General features: G+C 43.7%; 1 protein-coding gene across 3 annotated transcripts in view; it reads left to right on the forward strand.

The window, feature by feature from the left end:
* EARS2 (glutamyl-tRNA synthetase 2, mitochondrial) overlaps positions 1 to 16,646 on the forward strand; it is a 41,159-nt gene that overhangs the window by 6,572 nt on the left and 17,941 nt on the right. For all 3 annotated transcript variants that reach the window (XM_068244436.1, XM_068244435.1, XM_068244434.1), the window contains exons 2-6: positions 1,763 to 1,918; positions 5,266 to 5,455; positions 6,363 to 6,835; positions 9,541 to 9,649; positions 12,498 to 12,636. In XM_068244436.1, coding sequence (XP_068100537.1) covers positions 1,903 to 1,918; positions 5,266 to 5,455; positions 6,363 to 6,835; positions 9,541 to 9,649; positions 12,498 to 12,636 — 927 coding nt within the window. In that variant the 5' untranslated portion in view covers positions 1,763 to 1,902. The remainder of the gene's footprint in view (positions 1 to 1,762; positions 1,919 to 5,265; positions 5,456 to 6,362; positions 6,836 to 9,540; positions 9,650 to 12,497; positions 12,637 to 16,646) is intronic.

Raw genomic sequence — 16,646 nt, forward strand, 5'->3', positions numbered from 1 at the left:
CTTCCTGGCAGTTCCTGGAATATCAGAGGAGATCCAAAGAAGCGCTGGAGCAGGTAAATATTAATCCAGGGCTGTGGAGTCTGTACTAAAATCATCCAACTCCGACACCTCAGTTTCTGAAACCACGACTCCGACTCCGGGTACCCAAAATTGCTCAGACTCCGACTCCTCGACTCTGACTCCTTAGTCTAATATTGTAGATTTTGTACAAAAATCATGCGACTCCGACTCCTCAGTTTCTGAAACCACGACTCCGACTCCGGGTGCCCAAAATTACTCTGACTCAACTCCGACTCCACAGCCCTGTATTAATTTACTCCACTGCGCTACTCTGCAGAAGGGGGAAGATTGCCTCCCCTCCCCAACAGTCTATATAGTTACACCACTTAGTTTGATGTTAAATATTACTAAACAATTTAGCCCGCTACTTAGACTGTGTTTTAGATTTTGTTTTCTTAGGTGACTGGAGTTGTCCAGGGATGCTCTGCACATTTTTCCCTGTCCAGGATTACTTTAAAGAGACCCAAGGCGGGTATGTTAAATCTTAAGAGCACACAGAGGCATGTCCTTTGCACAAAGACATGCCTGTGTCTCGCTTTTGCCGCCTCTAGTCCCCCCTGGGGAATGCTGTGCCCCCTGTAAAAAGCGCCAGGCTAGCGACAATCTGCTTGTCGCTAGCCTTGTATTTACCTACAGCCTGTCAATTAGTCAGTGCTCCCCCGCCTCTGTCCCCGTTGCTGCCCGCTTCCGTGAGCTTCCTCCAATCGGAAGCCACGCCGCGACCCAGGAAGTACCTCCCAGGTCGCGGCTTAGCCTCTCTGTGCTCTTAAGATTTAAAATACCCGCCTCAGGTTTTCTTTAAAGGACAACTGAAGTGAGAAGAATGTGGAGGCTGCCACATTTTTTTTCCTTTTAAACAATACCAGATGCCTGCAGGGCTGTGAGGTCGGGACAAAAATCATCCGACTCCAAACTCTGAATCCTCAGTTTATGAAACCACCACCTCCAATTCCAGGTACCCAAAATTGCTCTGACTCCTCGACTCTGACTTCTTAGTCTAATTCTTACCAAGGCTATGGATTTGGTACAAAAATCATCCGACTCTGAAACCAGGGCTGTGTAGTCGGAGTCGGAGCAATTTTGGGTACCTGGAGTCGGAATCGGTGGTTTCTAAACTGAGGAGTCGGGAGTCAGATGATTTTCATACCGACTCCACAGCCCTGTCTGATGCCTCAGTTTATTAAAACCACCGACTCTGACTGTAGCGACCCAAAATTGCTTAGACTCTGACTCCACCGCCCTGGTTGCCTAGCAGCCCTGCTGATCTATTTGGCTGCAGTAGTGCCTCTATAACACCAGAAACAAACATGCAGCTAATCTTGTCAGATTTGACAATAATGTCAGAAACACCTAGTCAGTGTCTGTAAGTATTAGAGGCAGATGTTCAGCAGGTTAGCCAGGCAACTGATATTGCTTAAAAGGAAGTAAATATGGCAGCCTTCATATCACTCTTGCTTCAGTTGTCCTTTAAACTTGACTCTGGTCCTTCCTTCCTCTTATCTTCATCTTCTCTGGGTATGGAATTAGGACAAGGCAACTAATTCTCGTGCTTGTGTTTACAGCGAGCTTCTCTATTGGATGTTCAGGTTGGATCGGTTGGCCTTTTTTTTTTTTTTTTTTTTCTTTTTATAGAACAGGCTTTTTATATGTGGGAGGTAATCATTTTGCAGTTTGTTTGACCATTCGTATCCTTCCTTTTCAGGATTTCTTCACTTGGGTGGCCTGCGCACTGCGCTGTACAACTATCTGTTTGTTAAGAAGCATGGCGGATCTTTCATCCTGCGTCTGGAGGACACAGACAGGAGTCGCCTGGTTCCCGGAGCAGCTGACAGTATAGAAGATATGTTAGAGTGGGCAGGTACATTGGTTCGAGGTTCCTAAACCCCCCTGGTGGTTACGATCCTGGGAATTAAACCATCTCAATTAGTCAGTCGGCAGTTTCAGCTGCTTACACACATTCCCACGGCTTCCAGACAGGTCATTGCAGCCTCCTGGAAGAAGAGCTCCCTTAGCATCTACCAATTCAAAGCTAGGTTAAAGTGAACCAGAGACGAAGCACTCTCCTGTATTTTACCATATATATCAATGGGAACATTAGAGAAAACGCCTACCCTGCTCTCTGTTTCATTCTTCTCTGCTCAGCCTGCTTCTACTCAGCCCGGATAAAATCCCGGACTGAGCATTCAGTCTGGCTTTGCTCAGGAATCATTATAGCTGAGTCATTACAGCAGAGCCAGAAGAGGGCAGGCTTGGGCTTGAAAAGACATCAGAGAAGACAGACTCAGCTTTAATGATTTTTGAGCAAAGCCAGACTGAATGCTCAGTGGGGGATTTTATCAGGGCTGATTAGAAGCAGGCTGAGCAGTGAAGAATGAAACAGAGGTTTCAGTAGGTGTTTTCTCTAATGTCCCCACTGATATATATGGTAAAATACATGAGGGTGCTTCGTCTCTGGTTCACTTTAAGTCACACTATGTTTTTTGCAGGGCTGTGGAGTCAGAGTTGGAGTCGGTGTCAGGGCAATTTTGGGCACCCGGAGTCAGATGATTTTTGTACAAAATCCACAGCCCTGTTAAGTATTAGACTAAGGAGTCTGAGTCGAGGAGTCGGAGACATTTTGGGTACCCGGAGTCGGAGTCTTGGTTTCATAAACTGAGGAGTCGGAGTTGGAAGATTTTTGTCCCGACTCCACAACCCTGGTTTTTTGATAGAATCATAACTATTCAAGACGATAAGCAAGACTTACTTATTACAACAATTGCAAGAGTTCAGTTGGGTGCATGGCAGTAAAGCCGGGTCCACCCTATAAGCGCTTTTGTGAGCATTTGCATTTAATTAGCTCTTGCTGAACACTTGTTAAAAAATCAATCACATTCACTTACATGAAAATTATGGTAAAAATTGGCACAATCGGGTATGTGAAAAAACGTATGCGATTGCGATTTTTACCGTGATGTTCATGAAAGTGAATGGGATCGATTTTCTTAACCAGTGCTCAGTAAGCACAAATGAAACGCAAACTCTTACAAAACCGCTTGTAGTGTGGACCCGGCCTAATGCCGTTCGATACCCCGATACCGACATACCCCTGCCAGTATTGTTCCACGTGTATAAGGGTCACTCTCCCCATGATCTTTTCTGCCGCACTGATTACTCTATGGAGTTTGTACTTGATGCTAGCAGATGCCTCAGTGTACCAGATGATGAGGGAGGGGCGAGGATGGATTCCACGGGTAGCAGTGTAAAAGCTGATAAGCAGTTCATGTGGGATTCCAAATTTTTTCATTCAATGCAAAAAAGAATAACCTCTGCTGCGCCATCTTCTGATGAATTTTAGTGGTGTTTTGCTCCATTTTAGATATGGTTGTGCCAAGGAACCCTGGAGACTTTTGTCTCCCCAATGAGGACAGGATACACTGTTGCTCCAGTTGTGTCAGTTTAAAGGGAACCTAAACTGAGAAGGATATGGATGTTTCCTTTTAAAATAATACCAGTTGCCTGACTCTTGCTGATCCTGTGTCTCTAATACTTTTAGCCACAGCCCCTCAACCAGCATGCAGATCAGGTGCTCTGACTGAAGTCAGACTGGATTGTTTCAGGTGTGTGATACAGCCCCTACTGCAGCCAAAGAGATCTACAGGGTGCCAGGCAACTGGTATTGTTTAAAAGGAAACATCCATATCCCTCTCAGTTTAGGTTCCCTTTAACCTCCTGAGCGGTATGGACGAGCTCAGCTCGTCCATCACCGCCGGAGGCTGCCGCTCAGGCCCTGCTGGGCCGATTTTCCTCAAATAAAAAGCAGCACACGCAGCCGGCACTTTGCCAGCCGCGTGTGCTGCCTGATCGCCGCCGCTCTGCGGCGATCCGCCGCGAGCAGCGGCGAAAGAGGGTCCCCCCAGCCGCCCGAGCCCTGCGCAGCCGGACCAATCAGTTCCGGCCAACGCTAAGGGCTGGATCGGAGGCGGCTGACGTCAGGACGTCGGCTGACGTCCATGACGTCACTCCGCTCGTCGCCATGGCGATGAGGAAAGCCAAACAAGGAAGGCTGCTCATTGCGGCCTTCCTTGTTTATTCTGGGCGCCGGAGGCGATCAGAAGAACGCCTCCGGAGCGCCCTCTAGTGGGCTTTCATGCAGCCAACTTTCAGTTGGCTGCATGAAATAGTTTTTTTTTAATTAAAAAAAACTCCTCCCGCAGTCTCCCTGGCGATCTCAATAGAACGCCGGGGAGGTTAAAGGGGCACTATGACGAAAACTAGGCTACTGGGATAACCCTGGTAGCATGTACCTTATATAAGGAGCATCAGATACTAAGCAGTTTGTATTTGCTAAATGTCTGCTTGATAGGTTAGAGAGCATATGCAGAAATCCTGCCTGTCACATTTCAAACTGTGCGACGTGTCCTCCTCTCTCTGCTGTCTCATCTGTCTCATCCATGCTGGGCCCATTATCACTGGGATGATTAGCGGGCATTTACCGTTAATCGCTGGCGATCGCTAGCACTTTTTAAAGTAAATGGAATGTAAATTATATGGCAGTGATCTCAGTGCTACAATTTGTGGTAAATGCAAATGTGCTGCATGCAGTACTTTTTCGATTTTAGAGCAGTCGCAATGTATCTCAATTGCAATCGCTCAAAAATCATGAAAATGTACACTGATTTTTTTTTTTTTTACCGTTTATCGCTATCAATTTGTTGCAGCAAAACACTAGCGACAATTCCTAGCGTTTTGTGATCACCAGTGTGAACAGGGCTTCACAGTATTTCATCTTGCACAGGCTGTATGGGAGATGCAGGCTGTTTATCAAGTGCTGGGAAAGATCATAACACTGGGAGCAGATGGAGCCGAGCCCAGTGTAAACAAGTAATTTATCTTGCTTATTTCATTATTTACGATCTTCCCCAGCACTCGCTGAGTAGCCTCAGCCTGCATTCCAATGTCCTGTACTGATTCAACTGGGAGAGCTGTTTCAGTGCAGCAGAGAGGGAGGACATGCAGGATCTATGCATATGCTGCCTAAAACCTTTCAAGCAGACATTTAAAAAAAACTACTAAATATCTGATCCTCCAAATATTAGATACATGCTACTAGGGTTATCCCAGTAGCCTAATTTTCGCCATAGTGCACCTTCAAGTGGGAACTGAGCTAAATACTTTGCTAGGGACACAACTAACTGATTTAATGCGCTGTATCTTCTCTTCTAGGGATCCCACCAGATGAGAGCCCAAGAAAAGGGGGTTTATTTGGCCCTTATGAACAGTCCAAACGTCTACCTTTTTACCAAGACGCTGTGCAGACTCTTCTGGAAAATGGGGCGGCGTACCACTGTTTCTGCACCCCGCAGAGACTGGAACTGCTTAAAAAAGAGGCTCTGAGAAACAGAGAGACTCCCCGGTATGACATTTTTTGTATTGTTATGCATTATTAATGTTGTATAAAACATTTAAGTGCGGTACACTGCCGGACTTATGCATGATCAGTTGGGTATCATGTGATCTGCCTGATAAACTTATTGTCATTGAATTGGTAGAGTAAAGGAAAGGACCTTTCACAGGGCAACAAAATGATTATTTAAAAGTGATCTACCACCTTTCCATTCAAATAAATGGAAGTGTTTTTGTTTTTTTTTTAAACGACAACAGTTGATGTACATGTATGTAAACATCATGGTGGATCTCTTCAACTCATCTTGTCTCGGTTACTACATGTAGCGTCTAGAAGTCATGATGCCACAAATGTCGTTTGGTGGAGGTGAACAGGAATAAGAACCTTGATGAAGCCCTCAAATACCCAGCAAATGAAATGTTTTCAAACAAAATGCTGTTGAATGACCTCTTAACGACTTCACCAAAGACGACTGGTGTTTGCATTCGCAAAAACTATGGCATGCAAACGGGATGTCGACAAGATACTGAACCAGCCCTATATATGAAGAACTGTTTATTTCAAACACATGACACAACCATTCCAAGAACAAACAAATCGTTTCGGGGCCCCGGGAGGTCCCCTTTGTCAAGGCAATAGTACAGAATGGTTGCCTTGACAAAGGGGACCCCCCCCGGGTCCCCTTTGTCATGTCACGTGTTTGAAATAAACAGGACTTGGGATTAAGAGTGTGCGGACCTTCTGGAATTTGATGTGGATTACGATATTGGTTCAGCACCTCGATAGTGGTGTGCGATTCTATACTCTGTGCTCTATATATGAAGAATGGTGTGAATGATTAGATTGTTGTAACATGCAATTCTGCTCAGTGGGGATTACATAAGATAACAAAACATTTTTTTTTCCTCCCCTGTAGGTATGACAATCGTTGCAGACATTTGACCACAAAGCAGATCGATGAGAAGCTGTCGAAGAAGTTGCCGTATGTGGTGCGCTTACGGCTCTTGGAGGGGCCTCAATCTTTTAAAGACTTGGTTTTTGGCTGGAACCATCACAATGTGGCTAGTGTGGAGGGAGATCCCGTGATCCTGAAAGGAGATGGTTTCCCCACCTACCATCTGGCCAATGTGGTGGATGATCACATGATGGCTGTGAGTCATGTGCTCAGAGGAGAGGAGTGGCTAGTGTCCACCGCCAAACATCTGCTCCTGTACCGTGCACTGAACTGGCAGCCTCCGTTATATGCCCACCTCCCACTCCTCCTCAACAAAGACGGCAGCAAGCTCTCCAAACGCCAGGGAGACATATTTATCCAGTACTTTGCCAACAGTGGATACTTGCCAGAAGCTCTGCTGGACGTTATTACACACTGCGGATCAGGATTTCTGGGTAACTGTGGCAAGCACAAGCTGTTCCTTTTAGCAGGACAGGGGCACAGAGCCAGGCTTGGCAGAGGGTGAATAGAAGTGTATGAGAACGATAAGCAGAATATTCAACAGGACAAACTCATAGGCGAGATCCAGTGTTTGTTCATATGTACAGCTGCACAGTCAGGACACAGATTAGGATGGATTAAGTGTAATGTCTTGTAGGCCACAGCGGTCATGTTTTTGCTCCCAAATATCATATCTGTCGGAGAGAAGACGACAGCGGTGATGACATAAACTGCATGATTATCATGATACTGAATACTGCCCTGGATTGCTCTTGTAGCAGTATATGATTATGACAAAAGGGTCTACACTAGGGATGATCAGTGAGATGCACATTTTTCTGAGTTCATTCAGGACTATGTCAATATTTATGCAAATATATGCAGCTTGAAAATGGACCAATCAAATCCCACCCGGGTTTAAATTGATTTATTTAGTTTCAAGCTGCATATGCAGGGCCAGAATTACCATAAGGCACTGTTAGGCACATGCTTACAGGCGCTTGATGATGAAAAGGCGGCTCGCTCCCCTTCCTTTCCTATGCAGAGTCCTAATGATAGTATAAATGAGAAGTTTCTCTCCTGCCTCTCAGCATTCCACTGACGAGATCTCCCTTCAGTCATCGACTCTTCTAGCTACTTAACCTCTTAAGGACTCCGGGCTTAAAAAGACTAGGCCAATTTTCACAAAATAGGCCACTGCAACTTTAAGGCCAAGTTGCAGGGCCGCGCAACACAGCACACAAGTGATTCCCCCTCTTTCTCCCCACGAACAGAGCTCTCTGTTGGTGGGGTCTGATCGCCCCCGTAGTGTTAATTTTTTTTTCTTTTTTTTTTTATAAATATTTGTCATTTTTTTTTATTATTTCTTACTATTTATTTTTTCTCAAACCCCTCCCTCCCCCCAGCCCGCCAATCCTGGAGATCAGCTGTCATACTTGGGGGCACCTCTACCTACTTACTGCTGAGGTTCCCCTAGCTGCTTTAATATTAAGGTTCCTCTAGATTACTAATACTCGGAGCCCCTCTAGCTACTTATTATTGAGAGTACTTCTGGCTAGCTAATACTAAGGGACACCTGTGACCAGGGCTGTGGAGTTGGAGTCGAGGAGTCTGAGTTGGGGCAATTTTGGGCACCGGAGTCGGAGTTGTGGTTTCATAAACTGAGGAGTCGGAGTTGGAAGATTTTTGTACCGACTCCACAGCCCTGCCTGTGGCTACCTATGATGGGCAAGGGAAGTAAGAGAGAAGTGACAGCTGGGGCAGCCAGCACACTTGCGGTGCAGTTTGGTGGAGATTTGTAGGTTCATAGAGGGCAAAGTCTAGGTGCCAGGATCTGTGCCCATAGGCTCCTGTGAGGTAAATCCGGGCCAGTGCATATATTTACTTACATCTGCATGAACTTGGACATTTTTCATGTTTTGCATTGATCATCCCTAGTCTACACTAACAAAACTTTGTAGCTCAGTAATTATTAAATCCCCAGTCCAGGAACAGTTTGAATATGCTTTTACTAGACTGTTATTTTGAAATTAACTGTGCCTAAACCTGTTTGGATAAAAAAAAGGTAGTTTTTGGAAACTAGGAAAATGCCTCCTGCACCAATACATAGATATTTTGCAACCTACAGCTGTCTGCTCATTCCCACTCCATCTGAAGTCCCTTTTAGTCACACAGGCATACAGGGTGGGAGTGATTGCAATGTTAGCTGAGGCCACTGACTACCAGCTGATCATAGCTGTCGGTGTCTCTTGGGAGGCAGGGCTCCTGACTGAGGTGGGGAGTGTGGCAGTCAGCTAGAAGTTGCTGAGGAGGATATGAGGATTGTTACATTTTGTGCTGCAGAAAATGCAACCTTTTTTACAAAACATTTTTTTGTACATAATTTAAGGTATTTTGTTAAAGGGAACTTGAGGTAAGAAGCATATGGGGGCTGCCATATTTATTTCCTTTTAAGCAATACCAGTTACCTGGCAGTCCTGCTGATGTAGTGTTTCAATCACATACCTGAAACAAGCTTAAAGCAAATCCAGCCATGCTCAGAGCACCTGATCTGCATGCTTGTTCAGGGCCTATGGCTAAAAGTATTACAGGCAAAGAATCAGCAGGACAGCCAGGCAATTTGCTTTGTTTAAAATGAAATACTTATGACAGTCTATGTATCCTTTTCACTTCAGGTGTGCTTTAAATGCATATTATAAAAACAGTGGCTTAACATTAGCTTTAAAGCAGACCTGAACTCACAACTTCCTTTCTGCTCTAAAAGATGAGCAACAGCATAATAACCATTTCCTTGTTACAGGTAATAGAACTCCTACTGAGATTCTGCAGAGTGGTTACTTCCTGGTATCATGGGAACACAGAAAGGGTTAACCTCCTGTGTTTACATATTAGCTCAGAATGTTGCAAAGTTGGCAGACAGCGGACAGCTCTAATTACACTAGCTCATTACTTGCTGAGAAGGGAGAATTAGAGAGGCTGTTCTCTATAAACACACACAGGGTGGATTTCTCTGTGTTCTCCTTGTCTCCTGTGCAAGAGTTCAGGTCCACTTTAAGTTCTAGCGCATGGACTGGTTCAGCTTTATTATTCAGTGTTGGTGACAAGTACATATCAAACAGGCATCTAATTTCTTACCTATTGTGTTTCCTCCTCAATGTAGGACATCAGATGGGCCGCACTCTCACTGAACTCCTAGAGCAATTTGACCTGGAGAGAATTATCAGTCACTCTGCACTCATAGACCTGGACAGTCTCTTGGATTTCAATAGGTAAACATGCTGTTCTGTGTAGTATTTCAGGAGACACCTCTGAACATAAGATTTGGGATTAGAAGTCAGTTTTGGGATATTTTCTTGCTACACAGGAACCTGAATAAACTACTTGATGACCACCAGATCAACCATCTGATAGATTCCTCTCTGGGATCAGACTGGGATCGGTTATCTGCCCACACATTGCACAGAGATTTCCAATAGAGTTTTGCATGAACTCTATTGGCAACAAATAGTGCCAAAATTGATTCCTATGACCATGCAGCCCAGTGTGCCGACAAGGTCATATGCATAGCGCCCCCCCCCCCTCCTGCACGCTGCTCACATGCTCCCCGCATGCCCTTAGTTGCCTGTCGCTGCCCCTTGCCCAGAGACATACTCCCTGCTGGAAAGGAAGTATGTCACTTTCTTTTGCTGTTGCATTACCGTGCGTGCAGAAAGGGTAACACATCGCAAAAAAGTTCCCAAGTGTAAAGGGGGCCCGAAAGAAAACAAGGATGGCTCATCAGTGATATTTTATTAAACCTTAGTATTAGTATATGTACATTACATAAAAACATTGCATCTCCATCCTAAAAGAAATTCCAAGATAACGTGTGAAACTAGCCACACATTAGAAGAGTGCCACCCAATGTGGCAAAACAATCGATCCCACTCTGATCAGAAAGGAAATGATTCCTTCCACGCACTGCACATAGATTTTCAGTAGATTTCACTTCATTTCAGACCCCGGTATTGCACTATTTTCTGATCCTGTCCGATCAATAATTTTGATTGATCTGTCAGGAATCACAATGGAAAACCAATAAATATGTGACAACATTTAGTCTTCCATGAGCTCAATCTGTACAGATCATGGATGGATCATTGGATCATTCTCCATATTTGTACTGTAAGTAAAAATGCCGCAGAAGTGGATTTTTAACTGTAGTGAGGACTCCTCCCCCCCCCCCCCCCCCATATGATGTAACTTCAAATGAACATTACATACTTACCTTGCCATCAGTTCCTCTCAGAAGCTCACCATTTTCTTCTTACAGTGATCCCTTCCAGTTCTGACAAGATTTTGTCAGAACTGAAATATACCAGTTGCTGTCAGTTATATATCAGTTGCTTTCAGTTACAACTGAATGTGCAAGGTAATGTCCATGTTTCCCTATGGCTCAAGTGGGCGATATAGCAGTTTAACAGTATGCTGACCAAGAAGCTGTTATGGGGTAATGGCCATTTTCAAAATGTAGGACAGAGAATTCCATCGATCACAGTGGACAAACAGGATGCAGGAGAGGAGAAAAAGATTGATGAGCAGACTACATGGGAGGTAAGTATGACCTGTGTATGTTTATTTTCAGTTCAGGTTCTCTTTAAAGCCCAATCTACACGATACGATTCTTTGCACGATTAGATTACGATTCGATTAAATCCAACATGTCCGATCGGGATTCGATGCAATTCGATTTACCATTGTTTTGCAATTGCAAATCGAACTGAATTGAATCGAACCCAGATCGGACATGTCGGATTTAATCGAATCGTAAATAGAATCGTAATTGAATCGTGTCGTGTAGATTGGGCTTTACTCATTTATATGTGATTGATCCACCTTTCCATAATGTGACTGGATAACCTGTAGCCGTTCCAGAGAAAAAGCCGCAAGGAAATGTAGGTGCGGTCACAGCCGTGAAGGCGGATTATCTTATAAAGTTTTGTTGCGTTACTTTATCATATTGAATTTATATGCGGTTATACTGGAAACATTAGTTATAGGGTAACCAATGTTTCCAGTAAAACCGCACATATATTCAATATGATTTGTAAAGGAAAACTTAAACAGCAGTTGTATGGCATTAACAGTATGCGCTCCGATAATTGTTATAACCTGTATATTACATTGAGAGTATACCCACACCAGCCCTATCTGTGAACTAGCAATGGGGTATTTGGCTTTCTTACTAGTTCAGTTCTGCATTGCTTCCACATTCACAACGTGGAAGCCAGGGAGCATGTTAAAGGGAACCTGAAGTGAGAGGGATATGGAGGCTGCCATATTTGTTCCCTTTTACACAATGCCAATTGCCTGGCTGTCCTGCTTATCCCTTGCCTCTAATACTTTTAACCATAGACCCTGAACAAGCATGGACTGGATAAGCGGAATGCTTGTTTCAGGTGTGTGATTCAGACACTACGGCTGCGAATTAGATCAGCAGGACAGCAAGGCAACTGGTATTGCTTAGAAGGAAATAAATATGGCAGCCTCCATATCCCTCTCACTTCAGTTTACTTTTAAGGGAGACCTGTGCTGTGGATGGAGAGTGGGCTTCCCATACGTGGCATTATGGCTGGTGAGAGGTTTTGTGGATCTTGTATCCACAGGGTATATCTACATTTTGTGAATTGCCATAATACACTGTGTACACTGGCTTGGGCAAAGTGATTGGCTAATGAAGCTTGTACAAAGGGCCGAGGCAGAGGCGAGAGAGGCTCCAGCCTCAGGGCGCAGTGTAGGAGGGGGCGCACAACTCACTCAGCTATCAATTCCCTATTGAGTATGAACCAGAGAGAAATAAGAAAAGGGGATACATGGCAGTGACTACAAGCCAGATAACTAGAGATTAAGGTGGTGGGGGGGGGGGGGGGTTGGGGACCCTGTCTAATAGCAATCAGTGTGTGACAGTGGGGGGGGGGGGGCACACTTTGGTGTCTCAGCCTTGGGCGCTGGAGGACCTTGTCCCGGCTCTGCAAGTTGTACTCTTTAATTTACAAACCATAAATGTTTGAATATAAGAACCATACCCAGCTTTATCTGTGATGTGTACGTTAGTAAATTCTAACTCCTCGTTCACAGGATTCATCTGGCCAGGCGGATTTATGGCACTGAAACTCGGAGAGAGATGGTCAAACAACTCCAAACACTACTGCAGGAGAAATACAAAGATGTGACATTTAATCAAGACTACATTGAAAGGATACTAATGCTGAGGAAGGTAAGGCAAAGAGCATTACAGACACAACATTGAAATTACTAGCCAATCCCACTGTTAATTGTATTAGAGAGTATCATGTGTAATACAGAGTTACACAATATATCTGATTTGCAAGAAAACTAAAGTATACCAATATGAGAGGGATAAAAAAAAACCATAACCTTTATTAATTATTATTACATCCTTGCTTATCAGCAAATGGCTGGATTCTGAATGTTAATTGAGACTATAGACCCCCCCAAAAATAGGAGGGTATAATTGTTTGTTCTTTGTGGACTTGCATTGGAAGCTTCTGAACTTCCTAAATATATAAAAGGCCTCTCATCTCTTTTTCCCTTTCAGCATAAATCCATTCAAATAACGTATATCACCACTTCACAGAATACAAAGAGCAATGGTCTGTAAAGCTACTTTTCCACTAGTAGTAGTTGCGATTCCATTGCGGAAAACGCGTAAATGAATTTGCATGCAGATGCAAATTCATATGCGTATGTATGCGAAATACGCATACGCAAGGATTGCTATTTTTATAACTATGCAATTTTAACCACGTCAGTGTCTGTGTACTTTTTCATGAAATTTTACCGAAAAATGTTTGCAAATTCGCATGGCGAAAATGCATGCGATTTTCCTATAAATTACATTACATGCGAATCGCACACTATGCGTGCGGTGTGCGAATTCTGATGGCTCTGCTGTGCAAAATTTTTCTGCACAAGCCTACGGGCATATCCTGTTTATAGTGGAAACGGGCCCATTGACTTGTATTGTCATGCAAATCTGCATGCAGAAAATGCATGAAAATTCACGCTAGTGGAAACAGGTCCTAAGTAAGGCTAGGCATATACAAAATATTTAATGGTCGATCAGGTAAACAATCAATATCTTCTAGATGTCAGTCATATACCTGGTTTACCATGTTGCAACAGTAGATATTAATCCCAGTTCACATTGGCAGTAAAAAATGGTCCATTCGCGGATCGTAAAGGAACGGATGTGAACAGATCCAATGTTAACCTATTGATCCGTTCGCATTGGTCCGTTTGAACGGATCCATTCCGCACACTCCACAAGTTTGGTGCTGCAGCAATTTTTAGGGACCGCTGAGCCCTGCAAGACAGAAACAGAGGCTGAAGCACTGCATTGTGGGTAATGGGTCCTTTAAACACACTGGCTAGAAAATGCACCGGAAATCCCAGAAAGTGCCAATGTGAATCGGCCCTTAGATAAGACATCATGGTTATTCAATTCACTTTTTCTCCTAAGTTTTCTCCAAGGAGATAATTTTTCTTCATCTGTTTAAAATAACTTTTTCAGCACTCTGCAATAGAAAAAGTACCAAAAAGTAGGGGAAACAGTACTGTCAAAATTATTCTGAGTATTTTCATGCTTGCTGCTGGCTTAACCATTTATGCTACCTGGACGTGATTGTCACGTCCCGGCGGCTGCTGCTGTGCTGCTACCCACGCGCTCCCGTGCCGCCCCCCATTAGCCCAGAGATCAATGAATGAGAACATAGTTCCCATTCATTGATCTAAGTCACCGGTAGAAAGACCGATGGCTTCTTTTCAGAAGCCGGAGTCTTTTTGAGAAAAAAAAAAATGTTCCCGTTCTAATACTTCCTGGAAGTGAGAGAACTCGCTTCCAGGACTAAAAAAAAAAAGAAAATATTACTGTGGCCAAATAGTAAAACTATCTACATACAATTTTTAATAAAATAAACGCACATCATTACATTTAAAATTAACTTTTTACCTCCCACACCAAAAATTTCCCAAATAAAATTTTTAATGAAAAAAAAAATACAATAAAAACAAAAACATAAATAGTTACCTAAGGGTCTGAACTTAAAATGCATGTGAAGAGGGTATATTACGAGCATTTTTTAAAATATAAGCTTGTAAATAGTGATGGACGCAAAACTGCAAAAAAAATGCACCTTTATTTCCAAATAAAATATTGGCGCCATACGTTGTGATAGGGACATAATTTAAATGGTGTAATAACTGGGACAAATGGGCAAATAAAATACATAGGTTTTAATTAAGGTAGCATGTATTATTTTAAATCTATAATGGAAGAAGACTGAGAAATAATGAATGTTTTCCATTTTCTTCTTAATATACCTATTAAAATGTATTTAGAAAATAATTCGTAGCAAAATGTACCACCCAAAGAAAGCCTAATTGGTGGCGTAAAAAAACGATGTAGATATCAATTCTTTGTGATAATTAGTGATAAAGTTATTGGCAACTGAATGGGAGGTGAAAATTGCTCTGATGCATAAGGTGAAAAATACCGATGGGCTGAAATGGTTAAAAAGGATTTTATTAATAAGGTGTAAAAATATCACCTAGGTAGGAGAAAATATATTTTCACACCTTAAAGGGACTCCGAGCTCAAGTAAAAAAAAAAAGTTGTACTCACCCGGGGCTTTTTCCAGCCCAGTGCTGGTCGGGAGGTCCCACGACGGCGTCCTGGCTCCTCTCCTAGTCCCCGCTCCGGAATGGCTGACCGGCCGCAGCCCGGGCGACACTCTGCTGAGTGTCGGGCTGTTCCTTCTGCGTATGACGCGGCTGACGTCACACGCCGGCCGCCGTGATGACGCGAGGCGGCCGGCGTGTGACGTTGGCCGCGTCATACGCGGAAGGAACAGCCCGACACTCAGCAGAGTGTCGCCCGGGCTGCGGCCGGTCAGCCATTCCGGAGCGGGGACTAGGAGAGGAGCCAGGACGCCGTTGTGGGACCTCCCGACCAGCACTGGGCTGGAAAAAGCCCCGGGTGAGTACAACTTTCTTTTTTTACTTGAGCTCGGAGTCCCTTTAAAAATAAAATGCCTTTTAAGCCATTAGCAAGCAGCTCCTTTTCCTATAGCATGGCTGCACAGTAGCTGCTACTGCTAATGAGCGGGCTTATGTTGCCATGCTAAATGAGTATTTGATTTTGATCCTGGGCTTTGGATCAGAATCAACAACAAGTGTCAGCGCCAAGGCAGAAGGCGACCGCAGCCGAGAAGGACAATGTCCAAAAGTCCACACAAGCAATGAATATATAAAGTCAGCGCAGGTCTATAGTAATACAGCTTTCGTCATTTTCTGGTATACAGGATCTTCGAACAAAAAGGTAAAGAAGCAAGGCTTACCAGATTCCAACAACCCACATTATAAGGTTGTAAACGAGTTTGATAGATGGTCCGCAGAACTTTCAAATGGTGTAGTTTCACCAGCGATGTTGCACACCACAGATTCCTCCGGAATATATTAGATATCCTGAGGTTGCAGAGACTCGCCAAAGAGGAGTCCAGTAGGATAGTGACATGAAAGAGATGTACGGCACAAGTAAAACAATTTAAAAACGAGGATAAAAGAAACTCACATACTCTCCCCTGATGACGCAAGATTGCGAAACCCGGTCGGGAAGGCGACAGGCGGCACCATTTTATTTGAGGTCTTCTATTGACCATTTTATGCGCGCTACTTTTTCGGGGTTCCCAGTGCACGGGCCCCGTATGTGAGTTTCTTTTATCCTTGTTTTTAAATTGTTTTACTTGTTATGTAATAAAGACGGTTTACACTTAGATGTGCCGTACATCTCTTTCATGTCACTATCCTACTGGACTCCTCTTTGGCGAGTCTCTGCAACCTCAGGATATCTAATATATTCCGGAGGAATCTGTGGTGTGCAACATCGCTGGTGAAACTACACCATTTGAAAGTTCTGCGGACCATCTATCAAACTCGTTTACAACCTTATAATGTGGGTTGTTGGAATCTGGTAAGCCTTGCTTCTTTACGTTTTTGTTCGAAGATCCTGTATACCAGAAAATGACGAAAGCTGTATTACTATAGACCTGCGCTGACTTTATATATTCTTTGGATCAGAATCACTTTATGATCAGGCACATCTCTTTACAGTCTGCGAGTGCTAAAGAGTAATAAGATCTGCAGGTCTCTCTTCAGATTTATAACTACAGTACTAGGGTGATGAAAATTGTCCAGTTTTGACTGTCA

This window comes from Hyperolius riggenbachi, chromosome 7 (assembly GCF_040937935.1).
Source record: "Hyperolius riggenbachi isolate aHypRig1 chromosome 7, aHypRig1.pri, whole genome shotgun sequence".
NCBI lineage: Eukaryota > Metazoa > Chordata > Amphibia > Anura > Hyperoliidae > Hyperolius > Hyperolius riggenbachi.